This window comes from Struthio camelus, chromosome 12 (genome assembly GCF_040807025.1).
Source record: "Struthio camelus isolate bStrCam1 chromosome 12, bStrCam1.hap1, whole genome shotgun sequence".
NCBI classification, from domain to species: Eukaryota; Metazoa; Chordata; class Aves; order Struthioniformes; family Struthionidae; genus Struthio; species Struthio camelus.
The window spans coordinates 20,882,819-20,908,157 of NC_090953.1; the positions used below are offsets into that span (position 1 = coordinate 20,882,819).

At 39.0% G+C, this 25,339-nt stretch overlaps 1 protein-coding gene across 5 annotated transcripts in view; it reads left to right on the plus strand.

Annotated features, from left to right (window-relative positions):
- The window catches only part of TLN2 (talin 2), a 218,840-nt gene extending 193,989 nt beyond the window's left edge, over positions 1–24,851 (plus strand). For all 5 annotated transcript variants that reach the window (XM_068958794.1, XM_068958796.1, XM_068958795.1 and 2 more), the window contains 7 exons: positions 2,289–2,394; positions 5,631–5,755; positions 12,796–12,921; positions 15,637–15,699; positions 15,818–16,000; positions 20,637–20,762; positions 21,673–24,851. In XM_068958794.1, the coding sequence (XP_068814895.1) occupies positions 2,289–2,394; positions 5,631–5,755; positions 12,796–12,921; positions 15,637–15,699; positions 15,818–16,000; positions 20,637–20,762; positions 21,673–21,801 (858 nt within the window). In that variant the 3' untranslated portion in view covers positions 21,802–24,851. The remainder of the gene's footprint in view (positions 1–2,288; positions 2,395–5,630; positions 5,756–12,795; positions 12,922–15,636; positions 15,700–15,817; positions 16,001–20,636; positions 20,763–21,672) is intronic.
- Positions 24,852–25,339: the final 488 nt, after the last annotated feature.

The following is a 25,339-nucleotide window of genomic DNA, read 5'->3' on the forward strand; positions in this document are numbered from 1 at the left end:
TGGCCAGTGTGAGGGGAAACTCTAGTAGAGGGAAAGCGTAATGCTTCTACGGTGGTCAAAAGAGGCATTCAGAATTTCTGAAACCTTTCAGACTCTCAGAGATTAGAGTTGCTTTGTCACGTTTCACCTAAAATCTATGTTCTGACATGTCTGAATTTTACAAGAATAAAAATGACAATGACCACTGTTTTACAAGGTACATATAGTTTGTTTTATCCAGCAGTGTGTTCCTTGCCTTTGCCCCAAATTAGCTCATTTTCTGGCATCAAAAAGTGTTCTAGATGCTTCCTAAATCCTACAGAAGAAAACAGTTCTTGTCTGAAAGTACTTGTGAGCTGTGGTAAGGTGAAACTGAGAGGAGGTTGTTGCACATGAAGAGTTATGATTGGCCCCCCTCCTTTTTTTTTAATCCACTTGTTTAAAATTTAGTCAAGGTAAAATCACCTTACACCCTTGCTTAGGTTTTGTAAGAATGCGTGTATCAGTCTGAACGTTGGCAGATAGTTTAACTGTGAAGAGATTTTAATATTCCATTCTTGCTCTGGATGAGCAAGAAAAAAACAAAAACGCAGCTTTATTGTCAGCAGTTACTCGCAACACAGCCATGCAACGCCTGTGGCACTGAGCTGTACCATTTTCAGAGGTATTTTGTTAATTTCTTGTAAGTTGTGTTGAATTCTAGGAAGCAGTTTGAAGCAAAAGTTACTCCCCAAACCCTAAGAAGTGCAAATTTATCCATATTTCTTGTATACTACTAGAGGAGATAATGAACTCCTCAACAGGTTGGTTTGTGGGGGTTTTTTTTGTTCCATTTTGGCTTGAGCCAAATATTTGTTACTACATTAGTGCTGGGTCTTTAAAATTGGTCTTAGATGCTTTTTTCCTGTTGTTTCATTTGACTCCATTTGTATCTGCCTGCCCTGCTACAGTTAAAAGTTGATCAAACGTTACCAGGAGCAAGAGAATGAATCTCAAGCCCTAACAAGGGTGTAACAAAGATGGCAGTAGAAAATGCGTAGCTTGGACCTCACTTTATACCTAATTCCAGAACAAAGATGTTTCAGGAATTCTTTAGCTTGTATATGAATTAGGGTGAGTATTAAATGTATTGAAGAAAGATTATGTAATTTTACTCGATGTGAATATTTTTAATCATAAGCTTTCTTCATACTACTTATGCTGCTTTTCCCAAGGTAATTGCTTAGTGACTGACTGAAAGTTTTCCTTGATGCAATTACCCAGCCCATAAGAACATCAAGGGTCACCTTTGGGGAGCAGGCCTTCAGTCAGCTGGCCTGTATGGTGGTGCGGCAGGTTCAGAGAGGTGAAACGCCTCAGGTGGCGTCAGGCAAAATTAAGGAAACAGTTCAGTTGAGTTTATCTGGTCAAGGTAAAGGACGAGACCACAAAATGGGAAATGTGCGCTTAATTTTGAGAGCTGCTTTGAGGGGGAATTTTTGAAGACATTAAAGAAGCGCCCACTGAATGTGACTTTGGAGACCCAGGCTCTTGTTCTGCTCTTAAATACCTCCGTATATCCATCATTCTCAGAAGTAGCTGCTGAGTATAAATGAATTTTCAGAATTTAGTCATCTTTCTTCTTGCAGTATGGTCATAAAAAATGCAAATATTGTCTGGCTTCCTTTGAACAAGAACACTTTTAGAATTCAAATTCACTTGTCTGTGGACTGTTTTTCATTTGAAGAAGCTGTTTAACAAGTGATGCAAATTCAGTTTGGAGGTCTTTCCCTTCTGCTTAAGGGTCTTGCCTAGGGTTGGCACTTCCACTGTGTTCACCATTGCTGTTCCCCCACCTTCCCAGGGCAGGCAACTAGCGTTAGCTTGCGGAACTCTGTATTTTGCTTTCTTAGAGTGTGTGCAACCACTTTGTTAACACTAAAAAAATCAGCTCCTCTTGCACAGTTCACAGAGACCAAGCCTGATGCATAAATGTGACTATAGTATCTGAGAATGGGGTGCTCAAGCTGTATAATCCTCCCACATGCTCATGCATGTACATCAGTTCTAGGGAAATCTGTCCTACTTGTAGCACTAAGAACTTCCAGACAATATAGTCAGTTGCTGTAGGAATGGCACACTTCCTTAGTGTGCATCAAACATATTGCAGTGTAATCCTTTACTCCTACATATTCATAGACACTTAACTTCTTTTACTAGATTCGTGCTTCTTCTCAGTGATTGCTGTACAAAACAAGTTAGAACTTCATTTAACTCGTGTTTCTTGGGAACTTTCCAGTGTTCTTTTTATTTGTTACCTTTTTCTTTAGATCCTTCAAAAACCAACTCCAGAACTAAAGCATCAATTGGCCGCTTTCTCCAAGAGGGTTGCTGGCGCTGTTACAGAGCTCATCCAATCAGCAGAAGCAATGAAAGGTGAGTCAGACAGCCTGGCTAGTACAATGTGCTTTTTACTCCAGAGGTGACCTTTCATTTTTTGTTGTTTAAGCAAAACAAAACTCTTGTGATGTTCTAGGTGTCTTGGTTTTCATTTCTCTAGCAATACTCAGTTGTATGTAAGTTGCTAACGTCATTATCATGATCTTAGTCCCTTCCAGATATCCATGTGTTTACAAAGAAAGACAGCACTAAGATTGTTCCTTTATTTGTACACATGCAGCGAACAGCAAAGACGTTAAGTCCAGAAAGGGTATACTGTACGTGACCATTATAAGGAAGAATTTTCATCTCCTGCAGAGCTTGTACTGTGTATTGCCTGCAAAAACTTTCTGCGGTGTTGCTAAATGTGGCCATTTAGCCCTCTCCCATGTCATATGATCAGTCACAAGTGATCTGTAGCGCATGTGGCCTTTGGAGATGGAACTATCAAACAGAGCACTTGAGCTACAATAGCAGAAAACAGAATATAATACAGCTTTCATTGAACCAGTGGTTGAGTTGTAATTAGATGACTATTTCCTTCCCCCACACTCCTGCTCGTTCCATCAAAATAAGCCCTTTGCTTTGCGGTGATATTTGCTTCCCCATTTCAAATAAACGCAGACACCATGTTACAAAATTAATACTCAGTTTCTAGCAATGATGTAAATGCTAGGTCCATACTGCATATGGTTTTCTGTGTGGGTCCTGCCCTGACAGAGGATGTTACTGAAACTGCTGAGACTTAAGAAAATTCAAATCTGGATGATTTCCAGAACTCTTTGAACGGAAGAAATTGTGGACAAATATAAACTGAACAGTCAAATGAGCGGTGAATTCAGTTCCTTAGTAAAAATTCATTGCTCTTGCAATAGATTAGTGGTATGTTTCTCAGATATTGACTTCTTCAGTAAATATTTTTACCCCGTGATCTGTGCAAACTCCTCGGACCAGGACTCTAACATTCTACCTTCCAAGTGAGATATTACAATCGCAGAGACAGAATTATAAATAGGAGAGAAATACAGGTTGAGGCTGGCATTACAAGTATTAGACCACTACTGCTGAAGCACATCTAGTACAAGGTTTACTGGAAACTTTAATCTGAAGAAGAAATATTCATAACCATCAAAAAGGTACATGAGCACTCTAATCTCATAGCTAATAGAATGCTACAGTAAAATATTTTGAGTAAGACATTGTATTCCCCCCCCCCCCGAGGACTTCTAGTAAGTTTATGTTTTTGATTGTTCTTCCCTAAGCTAGGCCAGAGGAAAACACTGTAGTCATTTGTCTGATGCTCTGTGTAACAGAGGCTGTAGGATTTCCACAGTTAATTCTTGTTTCAATTAGTACATGTTCCTCAAAAGAATCCTGACTCATCTCTTTTCAGAAATAGAAATTTGTTTTTCATTTCTTATATTATTTCCTTCTAGATTTTTCTATGATTATTCTTTTTCATGTGAGTTACGCTTTTTCCCTGTTCAAATATATTTACTGACCAATTCAGCCTTTTCTGCGCTCTCCTTATTTCTAAATTTCCGTTTTCATTTACTAACAAGCCAAGCGCATACCAGAATCTTCGTGTTTCCTGAACGCTCTTTGAAAATCTTTTTATTGTCCTTGTCTTTGGTTGTAACATGTATTCATTTCCTGTATTTTCTGGTTTTTAATTCATTTATTAATATCAAATTTTCTAACTATTCTCAGTTATCACTTAAAGATGCATGAAATTCTTTTGCTTAACTGATGTATCTCGTAAATGTTTTCAGCTTTGTGAAATGACTTTTTTTGAAGGGAACTCTTACATTTTTACAAGTTTGGATTTGAGTGTTTATACACACTGCCTATATCAAAAAAATATATATTTTTTTTTCCTGCTAACCTGCCAAGATTAGGGCTTAATATAGAATTCCTTCATCTTGCACACCCTTTGAGCTGAGAAATTGTCTTAAGTAATGTTTCAATATTTGATACAAGAAATATGTCAGGACTAGATGAGCCATCTTGCTGGGTTAACGGTTCCATGTGCTTCTGCTTTCTCTCTGCGCATCAGAAACAGCCACCAGTCATCCTATGTTCTCCTGTGATTGGGTCACCTGTAGCAGAAACTCCCTTATTCTTTAGCTTCTGCAATGTTAATCTATAAGCATTCAAGGGCGTTTCCTTGTTCAGAGTTCAGTGATTCAGAAATGGTTTATGCGACTCTAGTGCCAGTGTCCTTCTGCCTACTCACTGCTTCTTAATACCAATTAATATTTTAGTTGATATTTTAATGTTAGGGTCATGCAGGTTTTCTAACCAAGCTTCCAAAAGGTTAACAAAGCCTTAAGAGATTTTTTGTTTGTTTATTCGTTCTAGCTTAGTCTTCCTTTGTCTAGTACACACAGCTTCCCATCCTTTTCTGTCTCCATCTGAGATCACATCCTCCCCTTGCCCTTGGTTGTTAAGAACTCAAGTTTTATTTCTTTTTTCATTTTCTCCCCCATCTGATTTTATTTTTGTCTGTTTCATTGCTTCCCTCAATCCAGAACAGGAATGCTTCCTGAATCTTGTTATCCAGAGAATGATGTTCAGAAACTGAAAATAATAGTGCATTAGGAACTTCCAAAAATCTGAGATGACTTCCAGCCGAGTGTTGATTTTTATGGACCTATAAAATGTCTTTGAGCCAAAAGCACAATGCCAGAAAAGCCTAACAAAGAAATACTGACCTTTAGTCATGGTACAGAAACTGCTCTTGGCCTTGTCCACACTGCTGCCGACAACTATGCTTTCTTCAAGCACTGCTAGCTTCATCTCTAACCACTGACAAAAAGGAGACTCTGACAACTGTGCTGCAGATGACTATCTGGTTGTGAAACACGTCTACTTTACTATTCTGTTAGACTTCCCAATGCACCTTACAACTTGATCAAGGAAGGCACAATAGAAACCTTCTTGATACACACAGCTGAGTGACGACTAGTTCGATTCCCAGCATGGACAACACCCCCTTTGAAGCTACTTTGCTTCCACAAGTCCTTAATTGATTTACTTACGTAACGGAATATTACTGCTAAATACTTTTTCTGTTCTAACTTCAATTTTGCTCTCAGTGGCATACGCTATAGTATTCTATGCTATTAGGGTACTGAAATGAGCTTTCTGTATTTGACACTCAGGGGGACTGTCAGTCTCCCTGTTTGAATGGCAGTACCCAGTGCCACTGAAGTTACTGTCTTCCTCTCCAGGGACAGAGTGGGTGGATCCAGAAGACCCAACAGTCATTGCAGAGACAGAGCTACTTGGGGCTGCAGCATCAATTGAGGCTGCAGCAAAGAAGTTAGAGCAGCTGAAACCAAGAGCCAAGCCAAAGGTGAGTGTCCATCTCCATTGTTTCTTTTGAAATTAATAAAGTAGAAGGTGCAAGTAGGCCATGTATTGGCTTATTGCTTACTGCTGTCCACAGTAACAGTATGAACAATCAATCTTTGCATCGTTCTCGGTGCCACTTAAAGCCACGCTGAATAGGACTTAACCCTAAAGGAAGAGTTTAGAAAAGATGCTTTCCAGATGGTGAATTAGTGCAAGATGTTGACAAGCAAAGGAAGAAAAGCCAAATGTCAGAAATGCCTTTAAGAGTTACAGTATCATTAGTGTTGATTATTTACTTTTCTGCTTCCGAACATGTTTTCCTGATGTGAAAAGTCATTCTCGCTTTGTTTAAATCCCTTTGTGAAGGCCCTTTGTTCTCACAGAAACGTGTGTAGCATAGTGGAAAAAAGCAGCAATATAGAAGGGATTGAGCAGAACGCAGAAGACCTTTAAAATTTTCTAAGATAAACATGTATCTTTTCATTTCTTGCTAAAAGAGTATTTGCTTTTGGTATCAAATCAGTTACACGTTATGACTGTTCTTCCTTAATTTTCCTGAAGGAAAGTATATTACAGTTCACTATGAATGGAGGTGATATTGCATGTTGCCAGGTCGTTTCAAATGTGTCTCTGAGTATATTCTATAAAATAAGGCCAACTATTTTCAGGAGTGGTGCAGAGGGAATATATGACACCGCTGTTACTTGCGGTGATATGTGTAGCCCACAGGACAGGATCTTGGAGAACTGCTACTTGTTGCCTAGTGTGGAATTACAGGCAGGTTTTAGAAGAAATTGCCATGTCACCTGCAATTGTATCTCTTTAAAATGAAATTCATGCCGTAGCTTTGTAATTGACTTCAGGAAAGGTCTGTGTATCCATGTCCGTTCTTAAGCTGCTTTGTAGATGCCAAAGTTGTTTTCTAAGTAAAGTAAATGAAACGTGTTTCCAAAAAGCAGGACCTCAAAATCATTCAGTGTCGGATTGTTGCCTTCAGTGCGGGGTGGGGGGGGGAGGGAACGTCATTCAGGAGCATCAGATGAAATAGCTCTTGGTAAATAGCTCTTGGTAGCTTCGCTCTTTCTGAGGACTTTTTTTTTCCTTTCCCCTTTTGGTGATGGGAATGAAATTAGCTCATTAAAAAGAAATGCTTTGTTCTGTTTTTTTTTTTAAACAAATACATCCATTTTTTTATAAAGAAAAATGGTCCCTTTTAATGAGGTTCTAGAGAGCAGAGGACACAGACTGAGTTTGAAGAGAGGAAGGGTCCTCCATCACCTTTTCTATACAATCACTGCACAATAGCATGTACGGGTTGCCTGGTAACTGTGAAACTGTGTTTTCCTTCTAACATCTAAGCCAGTCTAGGGTCATTGTAATTTTCCAGTGAATACAGATCCCGCACCTGCTCCTCATTTAACATGTTAATTTGAGTATCCAGTCTGCCTGTGATTTATTGGTCCATTTATTTGTCACTTTCTGAAAGGCAAATTCATACCCATCTGTTTGTTTAATTTGGGAATTAAACAGCACTTACATGCTTTTTTAGATGTTAAATCCTTGTCACAGTATGCACTGTAATGCACATGAATGGTACTCGGTAGATCACACGGAGTAGTTCAAATACCAGTTTTTCTACTGCCTTATAGCATGGGCAGGGCCAGTGCTACCTAGTACTCTCCCACTGCCCTCCCAGAGTAGGATGCCCTGCTTTGAACAGGCTCTTTTTTGATGCTCATCTCTGATAACATACTTAGTTTTGTGGTGTGAATGCCTGAGGTAGGCAACTGGATTGATGCAGTTGGTTTTCTTATGCTCAGTCTATGAAATGCAGGAATAATAATTATCTTCTACACTGGAACAAACCACTGGTCCAAACAGACCAATAGCCTGTTAATGGTGGTGATGATCACCATTAAGTAAACTTGCAGCCAAGCCCTTAGTGGCTAATTATAGAATAATATGCCTGCAGGAAGCCCATCATGTTCACCATTTTTAATTGGTGACTGATTCTTTATTCTTGGGTGAGCTTCTGTTTTTGGTGAAGGGGAATGGAACTTATTTGTTTTAGACTGGAAATTTTTGGTCTTTGAGTCTATTATAAGTCTATTACTTCTAATAATTACTAAGACTTACTATAAGTCTATTACTTTTAGTAAAAAAAAATCAATAGTTGAAGTGGGGGGCTCATTTGTGATTGAGTTCTAATATCTTAATTTCCTTTTGATACTTCTCCTCCCCTCCCCATTTTTGCACCAAACATACCTTCTTGATGTCTTAAACTGAGAATAATAGAGGAAGATCTCTTCATTTTCCACTACTGGAGAATCATTCTTGCCCCAGAGAGCAGTGCTTGTAAGACACGGATGTGGTAATCAGTGCCCATGTCTTATTGTGTGATGCACAGTGTGTTTGAGTTAATTCGTGGTAGTCTGGCTGCAGAGCAGATAGATTCTTTCTCACTGTTCACACATTTGGTCCTTTCACAAGTGAGTATGCTTCTAAAATGCATGGACTGCTAGTCCAGCGCCCCAGTGATGGCCTGTTAATGTTTGTCTTACTTCTGAGTTTGTATCTTGAAAGTATTTTGAGGCGCGTCTCCCAGGTAGATGCTGTTAATCTTAACATAACAAAACTTGTTCGATATTCTAATTGCAGTGTTCAAGGTGGGGAGATGATCCATGAAGCAGTGAGAGGTTTACTGTTCACTAAGCAAGATCTGGCTGTCACATTTCCTTTAAACAGTTAATGTGTTTTTTGAGCATGGTATCTTTTCTTTTTCATTTTTAGTTGCTTGAATGTCCTGCAACGGGGCCACGTGTTGCCTCTTTTTCTGGACTTGTAAATATGCCAATGGCTGTAAAATAACAACCCAAAAAGCTTCCTAATTTTTGGAAGAAGAAAAGTATTTTGTCTAATAAAAGCTACACGCTTCACTAATACTGAAAAAAGAAATACTTGAAGGAAAATGGTGCTGTAGGTGAGGTACAACACCAGAGAGCATTGCTGTACTTTACCCTCTTCTGTTGGTATGCTCTTCATGTTTCCATGCAGGCTTATGCCTTCAAAAACAAGTGTCTTTAATAGTCAATAACAGTTCCCTGCTGTTATCTTTCAGCAGTTTGTCCTCTTTTTCCCAAGATGAATCAAACCTTGGATGCCTTTTCTGCAGGACTCTGTGTGATATGTTTGATATATTAGGTTGTTATTTAATCCAACTATATATCAAACATATTCCTACAGTGTCCTTGCCCTGTCTCCGGGGGTTTATAACATAGTATAAGGCAATATGAAGGAGTACATCCACTCACAAGCAGGTTTAGAAGACTTCCTGCAGACTCTTATTCTAATCTGATTTTAAACGTATACATGAAGTGCTCCTCTGAGCAGAGTTGCTCGTGGAGAGATTTGTAAGTTGCGTAGGGCCTTTTATGATAGAGAGCAGCAGTCATGCTAAGACCTGACTGTCATTGAAATGGTTATTGTGTTTTCCATGGCTCAGTGCAGTAACTTATCCTTGTTGGGTTTTTTCTTTACGAAATAGAAGTTGAGAGCTGCTTCAAAAGAAAAAAAAAAAGGTTTGTCTTTTGTAAGAACGTCTAATGTTTAGCAGTAGCGTTGGGGGTTCGTTTGTTCCAGCTGACCCTGACTTTATTTATGCCACCCCTGATAATGAAGGTTCTATAAGAAACTGCTTAAAGTAGGAAAGTATAAAAACATCTGAAATTATATTTTTAAATGGTGCAATCAACATTTTGAGGATATTTTATACTGTAGACTTTGTACTTAGTCTAATAACTTTGATTTCTCTGTTCTGGTGACCTTATTTTCCAATCCATTTATACCTGTACACAGTCAATAATGGCTTATTAGTTTAAGCTTGTGGAAAAAGAGATGATGATCTTCATGGTGGCTACTGGGGAAGGGAGAAGCTAATTGCTTGTCTCACTGATTCAGTTTTTTAAATAAACTTAAGTTGCCCTCTCAAGGAACTAAAATCTTACAAGGTGAATTTTTCTCCCACATATCGCATCATTGCCCCTGACTTTATGCTTGGGAAAGCTGTGAACTGCGATGTGTTATGAGAGCACTGTTGATGAGTGTGAACCTAAGACAATTCATGATGTGGTCTTTACTAATAGGAGTGGAGAGACGAGTTGCTTCTCCTGTTGGGCCTTTTGCTCTGTTCAGTCTTGGACCGTTACATGTCCTTATTGCTAAGGAGTGCTGTGAGGTGGGTACAGGTGGGTAAACAAGCCCACAGTGCTGACTGAGCACCATTTCAACATGAGCAACCAGCCCTAAGATGTAGTTTTTTCTTCAGCGTCCCCAGTTATGACAAGGAAGGACTAGATAAGCAAGAATTTGTTAAAGATGACGACAACTCAGCGTGAGTTCCACAGTTTAAGTATTGTGTATGGCTTGTTCAAAAATAAATCCTCCACAGAGGGGATCTATTGTCAATAGAAAACACTCCCCCCCACTGCTGGAACAAAATAAGTTGCAAGACAACAGGAAATACAGGATTTGGAAGTTTTGGAAACCTAGGGTGTAATTTCTCTTCCTCCTCTCTCCTCTAGTACCATATAAATGGAAAGAAATTAATTTTGTACAAGGAAGAAATACTGTTATCTACTGAGATGCTAAGGTTCAGCTATTCATTTTCCTGCTGGGTTTTAGCTGCTGCTCCAGGATGGCAGTAATTTAGCCCATTGTGCATCAGCGTTCTCAGTAATGCAAGGTTTGATTCCCTTGCATTCCCTTTCAAACTAGTCATTTTTGTTTAGCACTTACCTGCAACATTTAGCTCGCTTACTCTGAGAGTTTAAACAGCTATTTTTCTCAGCCTCTTTTTGGTGGCTGGTAAGTTGAAAAACATCTAGGCACATATGGAGCTGTCTAATGGATTAGAGTGTGGCCATGAGCATTTTATTAAACTTTATGAACAAATAATATCTCCTTTATTTAAAAAAAAAAAAAAAACCTAGATACTGAATTGCTTGCTCCCTTAAGCTTAAATTCCTGGCAGCAACGACTTTTGAAGAATAATACACATAAAATATTTTGTCGTATTGGACAATTTTTATCCAAAGTAATTTTAATAAAAATGAAAATTGTAAAAACTCTTGATATCAGGAAGCCTTAGACAAGAGGAAGATGGCAGTAATGGTCTGCTAAGGTGAAATGCCAACAAAAGTACTGCTGGTTGATAGCCAATTTAAGTCATTAGTCTACTTAAATTCACTAGTGCATATATTTTAATAATGGGAAGAAATGTGAAGGAAACTGACTTCTGTATAGTCACTTTTGTTTCTTTGGTCATTTTGTGGTATTGTGATTGAAATAAGAAGTCTATAAATAAGACTTGAGGCCTGTTGAACAAATCTAGGACTGCTGTGATTACCATTTAGATATAATGGTCATGATGTTGCCAGTAATTCATGTGGGATGTGGCTTGCTCACCTTACAAAGCAAGTTCTTACCATACTCCTATTACACAGATGTACATTTCAGTTGAGGGGCATAGTGCACTAGCATGACAAGATAAACCTTATCCCTTGAATTAGGTGGCCCTTTTCCTGATAGATAAGAAAAAATTTAAGATGCCAAACAACTTTGCCCTACACATGAGTGTTTATTCTCAAATCATCGTGTTTTTCTAGTGTCCATGGATGCTAAGCTTTCATCTCCCAGACTTTATTTTAGTTGGTATGGTGGCAGTTAAGTGAAATGCCGTGGGATCAAGCACTGCTTGACATGTTGTTTTGCAATTAATTGTAATTACTCATAATTCTTTGTTGTTATGAGTTATTAGTCAATTATAAAATAGCAGTAACAGGGGAACTAAACCTGCTTTCAGATCGGCAAAACTTAGGGGGAAGCATTTCGCCTCACAAATGAAGTGCCCGGTTTTCTAACTGGATCCCAAAATTTTGGTTTTTAGCTCAAAGCTCACTTGGCCTCTGTTCCTAGAGTTAGTTATTTGATACGAGAATCCTGTGCTTGCAGAAGTTGAGAGAAACCTGTATTTTGAAAGCCCAATCTCTCACAAGGTGTTTTGTTGTGGTATTCTACCCACTAGCCCCACTGGTCATACTGTACTGGATTCTGTTAGGCTTATGATTTGATCACAAACAAAATAAATTAGTTTGTTTTGTGTGGAAAAACAATCCTAACCATTTCTCTGCATCTATTTCATTAGCTATTCAGAAACTAGCAGTCATGCTTAGATGGATAAATGCTTTCTGTATGTGTCTAAATGATTAGAAAGTCGGGGAAGATTTTTTTTTAATGAAGCAATAGATTTGCCTTTTAAATTAGCAGCTTTAAACAGCTGACCTCTCTATTTGCACGTGCTTGTTGGAACGCATGTTTGGATAATTGAAGTGTTCCAGACAGACCTTTGGAACTTCCTGTCTCCAAGAGGACTAAACTGGACTGCTTCCCAGTACTGCTCTCTCTGAAATGATGGCTCTTACCAAAAGCTGTTAACTGTATGCACTTGCTTGGTACCTACATCACATTTCTTAGTACAGGTGAATGAGAAAATACGCATTTATCGCTGTCCTTTTTTAATGCTTTGTGTATTTTTTTTTAAGTATTTATGAAGTATCCTACCTAATTTAACAATCTTGGAAGACAGTGTTTTGGCACTACAAATGTAGTTTTGATATGTAAAAGCAGTAATTTCTTTTCAGACTTGCACTTTTCTAAATGTAGTTCTGAGTATCCCTAGTGGAAGTAATGTATTACAAGGTTAAAGATATTTTTTGAGGCATCTTCTTTGTGATACTCAGTTTCACATGTGATCAGCCACAAGAACAGCTTAACAAATGTTAAGTCTGCTTAGGTTGACTCCCAGATTAGACCACAGGAAACTCCTTTGCAGAAAATGATATTATAGCTCTCTTGAAATCTACTCATGTATTTCAGAATCTTGCCTCAGCTTGCATATGTCCTAGACCTTGAACTTGAAACCACTTTCAGATGAATGAAATCACTTTCTGATGAATAATGTGTGATGTCCTTTTTTGGTTTTAGCAAGCAGATGAGACTCTGGATTTTGAAGAACAGATCCTGGAAGCAGCTAAATCCATTGCAGCTGCTACCAGTGCCCTGGTGAAGTCGGCTTCAGCAGCCCAGAGAGAACTGGTGGCCCAGGGAAAGGTGGGTAAACAGAACAAGTAGCAATAGAGGGGAAAACATCAAAATTGATAACAGTAGGAAGGGAGCTTGTGAATGACAAATGTAAATCATCAGATTACTTAGCCTAGGCCTCCATCAAAAAACAAACAAACAAAAAATTTAAACCTAGCAAATATAGTCAGGTATTTGGCTTTTCAGATGATTCTTTTTTGTTGTTGCTTGTCTGGTGTTTTGGGGAGTTTTGTTTGGTTGTTTTGGGAGTGTATTTGGTGGTTGGTGGGTTGGGTGAGGGTTTGTTGTTGTTTTTAACAACAGCACTACATTCTGTGAAGGGCTGTGATTCAAGCTAATAATGAATGTTCCCACAGGGCAGTATGGGAATTCAAAAACAAATGCCAGAGTAAACAATACCACTCTGAACCAGAATAGCAAGATAGCAAAGGGCATCACTAATTGTCTGCTCCATGTTTTATTTTCTGATGCAACGGGGACACAGACCTGCATGCAGATTGGGTACATTTAAATGGGCCTGCCTCTAAATATTTTTGGGACCAACTAAACGGTGCTTATAACATGTCTTTTTCCTTTTGGTCTCGCCAGGATTCAGGTTTTTTTTTAATTTCTTTTCATATCCATCACTGCGCGCATGTTCGTTCTCTCTCCTCCCCCTGTCCCCCTGTTAATATAATTTGAAACTTAAAATCTGAACATCAAACAGATATGTTACCTGTGAGAACAGTTTGTTACAGGACCATTGTTGTTGCGTAGTTTTGGTTTCTAATTTCATCTAAACCTTTATTCTGAGCAGACTGTGTCATGGATCCTGTCACAGAAGAGCTAATCTGTCATGTTCAGCTAGAGTTTCTGGGGAGCCTGTGCTTCATTTCCAGCATGAGTGCAAGGCAGTTGTTTTACAACAACAATAATAAAGCTGATTGAAAAGACCCACCATAAGCTGTAACTATAGAACTTCTTAATAATGCATAAAACAAGATATTAGCCATTGAAAGGTGGCTGTGGAAACAAGTCAGGAAAACGACAGTTTTGACCTACCTTACTGCTTCACTTAAATTGTCCTGCTACCTACCTTTATCTGATAAGACCCGTTCTTATTTTGTTTCGTTATGATGTATAGCTTCCTTTCTTTTCTCAATACTACCAGTACAGAGTTACACAGTATATCCTGTATGAGCCCTTAATATCTCTCTTGGTTTTGGCTTCTTGTGACTGCTCCCTCTGATGCATTTCTATTTCTGTCTTTTGCCAACAGCACTTGCATCCTGTTCCAGCCAAGCTCAGAAAATTGCTAAAACCGCTTTAATCCCTCCGCTAAAGGAAAGCGAAGGCTTGCCTTTCTAACAGAAGTGTACCTGTCAAATATGGTGCCATATTAAGCAGATCTGTTCAACCTGCTTTACTAAATTTAGCCGTTTTGTTTTATCCTTCACTCTTGTATAATAACCTGCTGAAAGACCAGGAATTTTTGCAGTGAATGACTTTTACTGATGGTTGTTTGCCTGCCCACAAGATCTGCTTGCTTGAGCCAGAAAACAATGCAATGCTATTTAAGGGAAGAAATTAATACAAACTAAAATAAAATTTTAAGGAAAAATCAAAGTTCAGAATTGTTTATGGCAGGCGTGTTCTTGTCCTATATAAAATTCCCACATCGTTTGGAAAAGACTGCGAAAGTATCTTACAGGGCAAATTGATGCTTGTTGTAGTTGAAAAGGTTGTTAAATTTTAAATGAAAATATTTTTTTTTCCTGTGAAGCTTTTATGAAAGAATTAGTTTGATGTTGAGCAGCTGTTTCCACCTGTGTAGTAAAGATAAAATCTGGGAAGTTGGATCTGTCTTATCTGTGCGTGCCCCCCCCCCCCCCCCCCCCAGGTTCTGTATTTTCTTTCTCTTTGATGCACACATGCAATTCAGATGCCAGTGTCCAGACTCCTGCATCTGTGGTCTACTTTGAATGCTTTTTCCAGGGATTATTAGGCAGGAAAACCTTGAAACTTAAAAAATTCAATGACTTTATGTATTGTGTTGCATAACTGCTTTCTCTCATAGCTGTGGTGACACAATATAGTGTCACCATGTCCTGTTTGTTTTGGTGCCACATAGAACAAGTCCATCCCAAACTCTGAAGATCCTCCTTATGCATGAATCCCTGTTTTCATTTCTTTTAAATTATGGCAAGTTTCTGGACTGTATTTAGGTTTCACATCTTCCAGCTTTTCTCTCCAAAGACTCCCAAGCCCAGGTGAATAGCATGGGGGCACCAACTGTGATATTTCATTTCATTATATTCATCTGAGCAATCTGGGATCTCTAAATGTGTTCCAAGAGTGGGACAATTCAAGCAGTGTAGCAGGTTGGATACTGCCTGAGCAGGCATGTGTGTGCTGGAAGCACATTTACTTTAACAATAAAAACCTGTTATGGGGAAGAAAAGAGTTTTTATGGATGCTCGTTCCTTTAGTAGAGCACTCAGAAATCCCTGGGTAGCACAAATATGTGTGTTAAAGCCTGAGAGCCTCTGACTACGTTTGCAAGGACAAATCACCAGTTCTCTTTTACAGTTAGACCTTGTGCTCCTGGGAATCCAGACTGTGCATGCTGTGGGCAGGCACAGGCAGACGTGTCTGTCTTTTTGCTCAGATTACTGTTTGTCGAAAGCCTAGGTAAAGCAACTGTTTTCTGTTTCATTGTAAGCCAGCTCTGAACTGTTTTTTCAGGTTGGAGCAATCCCTGCAAATGCAGCTGATGATGGACAGTGGTCTCAGGGACTTATTTCTGCTGTGAGTAACTTCTTTCATGTTGATCTTTAAAATACCAGAGCAACTAGCACCTTTTCTGAAGAAATAACATCCTGTGTGAATACATGGTGACTTTGTTTATTTTTTAACTGACTCCTAGGCCCGAATGGTGGCAGCTGCGACCAGCAATCTCTGCGAAGCAGCTAATGCCTCAGTACAAGGCCATGCTAGCGAGGAGAAGCTCATCTCATCTGCCAAACAAGTCGCAGCTTCTACAGCGCAGTTGCTTGTGGCTTGCAAAGTGAAGGCTGACCATGACTCTGAGGCGATGAGGAGGCTACAGGTGCTTGTGTTCTTAATCCTCAAAAACCCATAGTAGTGCTACATAAATGTTGTTGTAGCACTGTGTGATCAAACCTAAAATTTCAGGAAAATAGCTTCCTGAATTTTCAGAGTTCTGCTCAAGTTTCCTTGTGGGACTCGGGAGGACTTTCATTCAGCAAGGATGAAGTGATTATGCGTTTGTCGTTATTTAACAGCAGCTAAAGGTCACCTCACTTTGCTGGTTTTATTCTCCATCTTTAAAAGATACTGAAAGAAACAAACCTTGACTGGTGTGTACCTAGTCTTGATTTAGGTGCAACGCTATTAGATGCATACCTGTGATCAATCACAGGAACACGTGACTGACAAAATGTTGCAGCGTGTAATGTCAAATTGGAGTTGTGCCTGTTATCAGAAGTAACACTTAGTTTTTCTTTTTTCTTTAGAGTTTTTCAGTTCATTATGTTTTACTATATGCATTTTTATAGCAAATGAGTGTAGTTGGTTTCTGCACAATTATTGTGTGTGGTTAGACTCCCAGTGAGCCTGCAGGCAGCTAAGCATGCTTAACTTGGTTGCACATGAGTAACCGTCTGACCTCTCCACGGTTATGTACGTGTTCAGCCAAGTACTTGCCTAAGTGCCTGACTGGGCTGTGGTCAGTCTTCCTTTCTGAGACTCGAGACAGCAACTCTAGACTGAACATTCCTAAAATAGGAGAATGATTGTCAGACAAAAAAAAAAATATATTGGCAGCATCTCAACAAAAGCTGATGCAGCATCTCAACTGAAGTCTGATTTAACCTTTTTTAATGAAACTGATTCCATTTCATTACATGTCCCTTTCACGTTGAGATAGTTTGAACTGTTATTGAATTAACACTGTGTTATGAGGGGTAAAGTTTACTGTCCCCAGGAGTTTGGTTTAAGCATGTTCATTTTTAAAATAACTGCAGCCTTTTCTGACTGCCAGTCCTGCAGGATCAGCCTGGAATGTAAGAACTGTTTCAGCTCCTTTTCATACCATCAACATGGTGCATCTTTGAGAGTGAAACTTCCCATTTTTCAATTATTTCCACAAATGGTACGAATGGACCTCTATAATAAACAGTTGGTGTGTGGATAGGTAGAATCAACACCAGTGGAAATGCACGTGACTGAGTATCTATCTGAGCAAGAAGTAGTGAAGTCATTTTTTCAAATTATTACAATGATTTAAATATTTAGGAGGGAAAAAAATGTATGTATGGGTGGATGAAAAATCTGTTTATATAGAAAACAGTGCCATGTCAATGTTATCTCTAGGAGTGAGATGGGTTTAGTGCTTGATAATGGATTTGTATGGGTTGGATTTCTCATGGGTCTGTGGGGAGGGTATCAGTAAGATAGCTCTGACCGGAATGCAACCCACACTTCCATATTCAAATGCCAAGATAAGGCTGGAAGAATTTTAAATGCAGAACAAGGGATAGAAACAAAGTTCAGGGTACTTGGTCACTATAGACAAATATTATTAAATAGACATGGAATGTGAAAAGTTGGGAAGGCTGAAGGAGACAAGCCCAGGAGCTCTAGAAAAGTAGTTGTTGTTTCAGCGCTGTACAAACTCAAGCATTGAATTTGGAAGAAAGACTTTGAAAGTGAACTTTGTTACTTGACCAGGCTTTGTGTTAGTCCTGAAATGAATAATGAAGGGAAAAGCAGTTTGTTTGAACTTGGGAAACATGTTCTTTACAATAGCAAAACTAGTGAGTTGATGTCTGCCAAATATTTTTATTGCTGAATTGGCCAAATCTGCTGTGGTTTTTCAGCAGGCTGTGCCACCAACACAAATGTTTTCATATAGTTTTAATCAATAGGTTAGATACAGGAAGTTGGGCATATTGGTTTTCCCCTTCTTACTGCCACAAATGACGACAAGCTCTGGGAGAAGGCTTTTGAGCTGCATTTCCCATGAATGCTGACTTGGAATGCGTTGTTCCAGAGTCTGTTCCAAAATTTAACAAAATAAATGGAAATATTTCCACTCTTTTTGGATCATGTCCAGACTGAGCAAAACAAATTTTAAATGATTTGTTCTTGGGTCATTTCAGGTGGGACAAGAGTTCAGTTGAAAGGGAGATGGAACTGGAGGTATGGAGTTGGATTGGGGGGGGGGGGGGGGGTTTGTAGCCAGTGTCTATGGCTTTCACTCCTGATGTCTGTGTCTCCAGCATGTGAGAGCAGACTTGTTTGGCCAGTGGCGTGGTGCAGGAACCAGAGTCCTCAGCATGTCCGATGCCTGGGGACATCAGCAGCCAAGGAAAAGAGGTCTCTACTATTCTCTGCTGCTGTCTATTGCAACGCTGTCTTTTTCCCCCCACGCTTTGCTAGCATTAATATTATTTATTGGTATTAACTGATCTCCTGTTAGCTAGTAGGGTTTAGAGTTTAACATGAGAACAACCTTAATGGATTAGACCAAAAGTTCATTTAGCCCAGTATCCCGATTCCAGCAGTGACCATGAGCAGATGCTCAGGAAAAAGCAGGAACAGGGTAAGCATGTGTGGTATTATTCCCTAGTATGTTCCTAGATTCCAAGCATTTTCAGCTCAGAAATTTCCTAAGCCAGATATGAATTCTGTATGTTTAATAACCCTCTGTGGTTTTCTCCTCTCAACTTATCCAGTCCTGCTTGACGCTATATAAACTTTGAGTCAGATTAACACTTGTTGGGCAATAGATTAAGCTAGGACAGCCGTACCTGTGTCTGCTCCAACCTGCTGCTGCTGGTTTCCATCCACACAGAAGGAATAGTTGAATGACGTGCAAATCCACTCCTGTAGCAGACAGGTGTCAGATTTCGTTTATAGGTTAGACGTCTTCCCAGTGCAGGGCTTCTAACAAGGCAACAGAAGATTAGCCTTTCACATCCTTCTCCTCATGAAGTATTCAGTTGCTCTTAAGAGTACATGGTACAAAGTAATGCTGTGCACAATTACATGAGCCAGGTTGAGTAGTGATAAATTCATGTCAACATGACCAGGCTATGTAACGGCAGGAGTGTGGATAGCATGTTGCTTCTAGTATCTCAGCTACATTCTTCACAAATAACTCTTGATATCTCTGCACAGCGTTCTGCTTTGTTCTGAAGATTTGCCCTTAGTAACAGGCATTGTAGGTGTTCTTCTTGCGTAGGAGATGGAAGCATCCCTGAGTGGGGCTGTCCCCTCTAAGGTTGTTTCTTTGCTGAAATAATTGATATGTAGTTAGGGATCCACCTTTTGTGTATATAACTGAGAAGTACACATATAGCTAGGTGTCTCAGTCAGTCCCTCAGAATGAATGGTCCATGACCCCTCTCAGCTCTGGTTGCTTCAGCCTAGAGGGTTTTTTCTGCATCTGTCCTGATGTTAATGATTTGAGAAAGAGGTAGGAAGGAGGAAGATTCTAGTAAGAGCGAGAAAGGAGATAGGTCAAATCTTTGGTTCATCAACTAAGTTGAAATACAAATTATCAGGCATAAAAATTATTTGGAACTCAACAAATTTGAAGTACTGCCGGTGGTGTACGAAAAGACTGCGTTTACATCTCCATGTGCTGTGCCCATTTACCATGGTCATTCTTCTCCCAGAGCTAGCCTTCCACCTCTGTCAGCTGTTCTTCGTACGCTAGCATGTTCAGTGATCAGGTGATTCTGAGCCTGTGCTACAGTCACCTGGCTGCGCAGGTTACGTGTTTCCGAAGCAGCGCTCTCCAAGACTTCAGCGCTCTGTAAAAGGTGCCAGCTCCACCTTTTAGCTTTAGTAGAAGAGAGGTTTGTGTATCCTGATTACACAGATGGATAGCACTTAGGTTATGGATGTCCTCTGTTTGTGTCAAGGCCTCTTCCTCTGCTTGCTTGTCATCTCTGTGGGGGTCACAACAGGAGATTCCAAGGCCACTTCCCAGTAGGAAAAGGGCGTGGGTAAGAGGACCGTGGTATCCTCCTCTGTATCCATTACACCACTGCCCATAGTCAATTATGGACATGTCTATGCAACGTGGAATCTCTGTTGTCGATATGCATTAGAGTATAGCAAAGATATTCATCAATGTTAGAATGCTGGTAGCTAGCTTAGTTATCTTTTTCTTTTTGATGGACGTTTGCTCACACTACTCAGTTTTGACAACAAACGATGTATTATAAATCTGTGACTGTTTAGAAATAGGTGCATTTTTAAGGAAATAAGATTAAACTCAATCATGGCTGTGTACGTGGTGAATTTCCACTGGTGAAAGTGCGTTAATATTTAAAACTTCATTGACTAAAAGTATTTTTTTAAGATAGTTTTTTTGTTTGTTTTGTTTTTCCTCCAAAAAATTGTGCAGAACATGATTTGAGATTTTGTCCACTGTTTTATTTCAAACTGTGGGGGGAAAGAAGTTCTAATCTGTGACGTTCCCAAGTTCTAGCTTCTCAAATAGAAGTTTTGTGTTCTTCTCTGCAGCGCTGATTTTGAAAGATTAATATGCTTCTCACTGGGAGGGGGGGGAAAAAAAAAGAGGGAGGGGGGAAAGAAAACCCATATCTTTCCTATGGAGTCAAGCAAAGGTGAAAAAGTTTTGATGCCCTGAAGAACTGATGTTGCAATTATACATTGTTGTTATTAAATTCCTTTTGTCTTTTCATAAGGCTGCAGGAAATGCTGTCAAGCGAGCATCAGACAATCTTGTCAGGGCAGCCCAGAAAGCAGCATTTGGGAAAGCAGAGGATGACGACGTTGTGGTCAAAACAAAGTTTGTGGGTGGTATTGCTCAGGTTGGTACAAACACCAAGAACAAAAGCAGAGAAAAGCTGTGTCATGGAAACGTAGCATAATGTTACAATGTCCATGTGGTAAAATGCAGAATGGACAAAGCTGTGTAGAAATCAATGATAAATTACTTGATGCCTCACTGATAACCATTGACATAATAGGCCACTGAAATGTTGTTGTCTTGTCGTGAAGAAGTTAACAGTTCTTTTCAAACATTTCTGTGCATGTTTTAAATATGCCCAAATACTACTGGAACACCAGTTTTGTATGTATATAATCGAAGAATAAGAAAGGGGGAGATGAGAACTGGTAACATTTCATTACTGTGACATTAAGAAATATAGAGAACTAAAAAACAAGTCTAAGGCTCTTACGTTGTACTAACCTCCGGATTCACTGTTATAAATGAGGAATAGCGTATAATTATATTCAAGATATTGAAATTTGTAATTTCTGCATGCCTGCAGTGCTGTCATTTCTCCTTTGGCATTTCTAGATGAAGGAAAATGCTGTGGATACCTGCAGCAATGAGCGCTCAATTCTACTGTAACCCCAACAGTATGTTAAGGCACAGTGCTTATCCTACTTTTGCTAGCTCCTTATCCTGACTGAATGGGGGAGCACTGCACTATAAAATTCATCATGAATATATGGTGAGACTTTTCTCATGGATTTTTTTTTTTTTCCTCTCCTGTAAGAAACAAGTGGGAATATGATACTGTTCTCAGTGGTGTAGTTCTGGAGGGAATTAGCCTGAACTGGAAAAATTTGAGCAATTCCTGCTGAAGTCATTGACACTTGGTGCTTTTCTGGAGAACGTCCAATGCCTTGCTGTGACTGGTGTGATAAAGAAAGATTGTTTTGCAAACAGTATTCCTTGCTATCGTAGTTCATGCCTCTTTCTTTTCCTAGATCATTGCAGCCCAAGAAGAAATGCTGAAGAAAGAGAGAGAGCTGGAAGAGGCAAGGAAAAAACTGGCTCAGATCCGCCAACAGCAGTACAAATTTCTACCCACAGAGCTGAGAGAAGATGAGGGTTAACCTGCTGAGATTTTCTTTTTTCTTTTTTTTTTTTTTCCTTTAAAGAAATAAGCTAAAGGGGGACAGTACAGTGAGAAACTGCTCTGACAACATTCTGGTATGCCAAGCACTTACCTAAATAAACTGCCTGTCGTAGCTTTGGGTGAGCAGAGGGCAATAAACACTTGTTCTTTCTCATCTGGTCAGCTGAGGTGCATGATGATCAAATAATGGTATAGTGTTAAGTTCATCATTCCTGTTCCCTCCCTGACTTCTATCTCAGGAGAGAATGCTTTACTTTTTACAAAAAGTTCCAAGTCAGTATTATTGTCATTTACCGGAAGCTTGAGGTATTTATCGTTCCTTGACTTGTTATAAGAAATTTATAATATTAGTAGAAAAACGGTCAAGAAATCATTCATGTGATAAATACCACATGAGCTGGTGGTTCTTCCCCCCCCCCCCCCCCCCCGCCCCACCCTTGTAATAAGAAGACCAAGCCTGAGATGGATATATGTCTGAGTGGAGAAACACACATGAGCGTAGGTTTGAAGAAGTTGCCTGTCTTCTTTCAGTGTTATATAGCTGGCTCATCCCAAAACTGGAGGAATTGTCTGCACCTGTTTGCACTAGTATTATTAGTCCTTACCTGATACCAACAAGCTTCTGCTTGTACAGTATTTAGGTTCACAAAATGTGGCAATATCTATTTTTTAAGAGCTCAGAAAACAGAAATGGAAACCTTGTCACTGCCTCAATAATAGCAGGTTCATGAAGGAAAATGCTGTTTCAATTATATACCTCTAATGTGTGACTACTCTTACAGTATTATACACACGTACACATGCTCTGATATTGGACTGAATAATTTGCGTTTTGTTTTGTTTTTTAATTGCAATTATCTGGTTCGTACTGTGGGATTTCTGTTAGAATGTACGTTAATTGAAAAAGGGAAATTCCCAGTACAGCAAAAGACTATCGCAACTTGTTATTCTTTTAATTTCATTTCTAATATTTTGTTTTGAAACCTGTGGGTATTGGATAAATGAACGTGATTTACACATAGACGTTTCCTATAATATAAAAGAATATCTGGATTCTTGGAAGCTTGTTTTCATAGTTGATATTGATGAAAATGTACTCACCAAGGAAATGCAGAGAAGGAATAGCAGCAATCTGAGTAGCAGTCTCTGTGTTCAGCTGCAGAAAGGTACTGTATGTTCTCAATATCTCTGTTGTGGCCTAAACAATAGCAACATGGGTAGAGTCAGTAACACATTTCACCCTGTCAAAGTAAAAACACAAACCACAGAAACTGAAACTAGCAGAAGTTACGCTTTCTGACTGACTACCTAAACCCAGTTTGTAACAATAACCCCCGTCGTTCTTCCATCTCTGCTCAAGCCCTCTGAAACAATAATGTCAAGTCTATTTAGGTCAAAGGATGTTGCCACTCCAGTCCTTCTGAAGGCTGTGCTGTCATTTAGATACCTGCCAAGTACATCCAGCTGAGCCTATTATGTTATATGCATACCCACCTAGTCATCACTGTTGCAGAAATATTTGTCTTGTAGACTCAAAAGTAACCCTCTAGTGCTAGGTTTAGCAGTTTAGATAGTGCTAACTCCTCATTTAAGTTACATGCATGAAATATCAGAAATTTTGTCACAGTAGTGATAAATATATAGCAAAAATGACTATAGAGAATTAATGAATATTCAAGTGTATAAAGTGGTGTGGTTTTGGTTTTTTTTTTTTTTTTTTAGTGTCTTCTCTGGTACTGAAATATTTCAGACTCAGAATTGTTGGAGAATCCACAACCATTAGAGGAAAAAATTGGCAAATCCTAAATAGAATCACGGGCATAGATGTGCTGCGGGGCGTAGGCCTGTGTGCATACGGAAGCCACTGCTGTCAGACGCCTGCGTCCAAGTTCTGTAACTTCCACTTCAGCACAGTTATTTTATTTTTTTTCCTCACTCATCCCTTACACAAAGAATTCAGCAAGCAGTGTCACAGAAACTCTGTTACAAATTCTTATACCAAAAAACCTTTTTGTAATTTTTGAGGTAGAAGGCTAAGTCATTTTTTATTGTTGTAAGACCTTTTAAAAAAAAGGCAGCTCTTACAATATGGATTTTCTGCTGCTTTTGCCTTGCTGGTGTGTCAAGCTTCTTTGTAGTTTATGGCTCTTTCTCTTGTTTACCTGGATAGCCTCACATTCCCATCTCTCTTTTTGGAATGATCCTTAAAACAGATTTGTTACTGCTCCCCTTTCAACTGTTGTTTAACCTATTTTTTAGTCTCATTTAAAGCATGAAGAAAGATGATGCTGTCCTTAATACCATGCCAGTATTTTATTTTAGGGATAATAATGTAATATATTTTAATTAGGAATGATTGGTATTGGTAATCAGTCAGGATGTTATTTGGCAGTTTGAAAGAAGCCAAAAGGCTGGTCAAATTCAAATGCAGAAATTGTATAGCTAGAAAACTTTTATCAGTATGTAGAAGGGAAGAGTATGTTCAAATTGTGTTCCAGATGAAGTTGTTTGGGAAGTCCATTTCAGTACAGTTATCTTGAGGTCTCTCAATTTCTGATTTATTGCCCTGTCTTATTTGACAAAAAGTATTGTTCTTGTTTTTTCTTCCTTCGCTACTAAGTGTTCCACGGAGGAACCACAGTCAGGTGTGCAGTTGAGCTTAACAATTGAAATATTTTTTTACTGTGAATTTTGGATCTTGATTTGGGAAGCATTTAGAGGATATAAACTCATCTAAAGACTTTCTATTTCAGTTTATTTTTGCTGTTATAATTTGCAGTACCACTGAAGTCCACATGTGAACATCTGTGGAGTTTGGGACTAGTCCATGCACTGATTTGGCATGGCGGCTTGCAGCAGGCAGTTGCAAGTCGGCGTAAGAGACGGAGGTTGCTTAAAAAGGGGGCAGATGTTTGCTTTGTTCTGCTAACTTGTGAAATGATAAACAAGCTCTGTTGTATCTCACCCTTCTTCATGTGGAATTCACTTTAAGAAATTGTATGCAAATTAAAAGCAAAATGCCTCAAAGTTGTTTGTGTACAAATAGTCTAGTGTTGTTTTACCCAAATGTCCAGATAATAATTTGAATGGAACATTTTATTATTTATCTAAACTTCTCCTTTTCTACATCAGAAACCTCAAAGCAAGAAAAGTCTTAAAATAGAATTTGAAGGTTGGACTTTTGTTTCATCTGCCCCTTTCCCTTTGATTTTCTGCATCTTCATCATTTAATTCCTATTGAAAGGATGAATAAATATTCAAGAAACCTCGTCACTTAAATGGTCATGAGTAGGTTTTTGGTTTTGATCAAGCTAAATTGCTAAGATGTTCACCCCAGGGAGTATTACACATGGCATCATTACATTTATCTTCCCCAAAGTTTGTTTTTATTCTATGATTTTGGATGTTTTTGTGCCTTTATGTACTGTAAAAGTTCTGTCCTAATGCAACTGCATCATGATTAACTAAAGGAGGAGAATTATCTGCCCATGATTCCTGGAAGCTGCTTTTCAGTA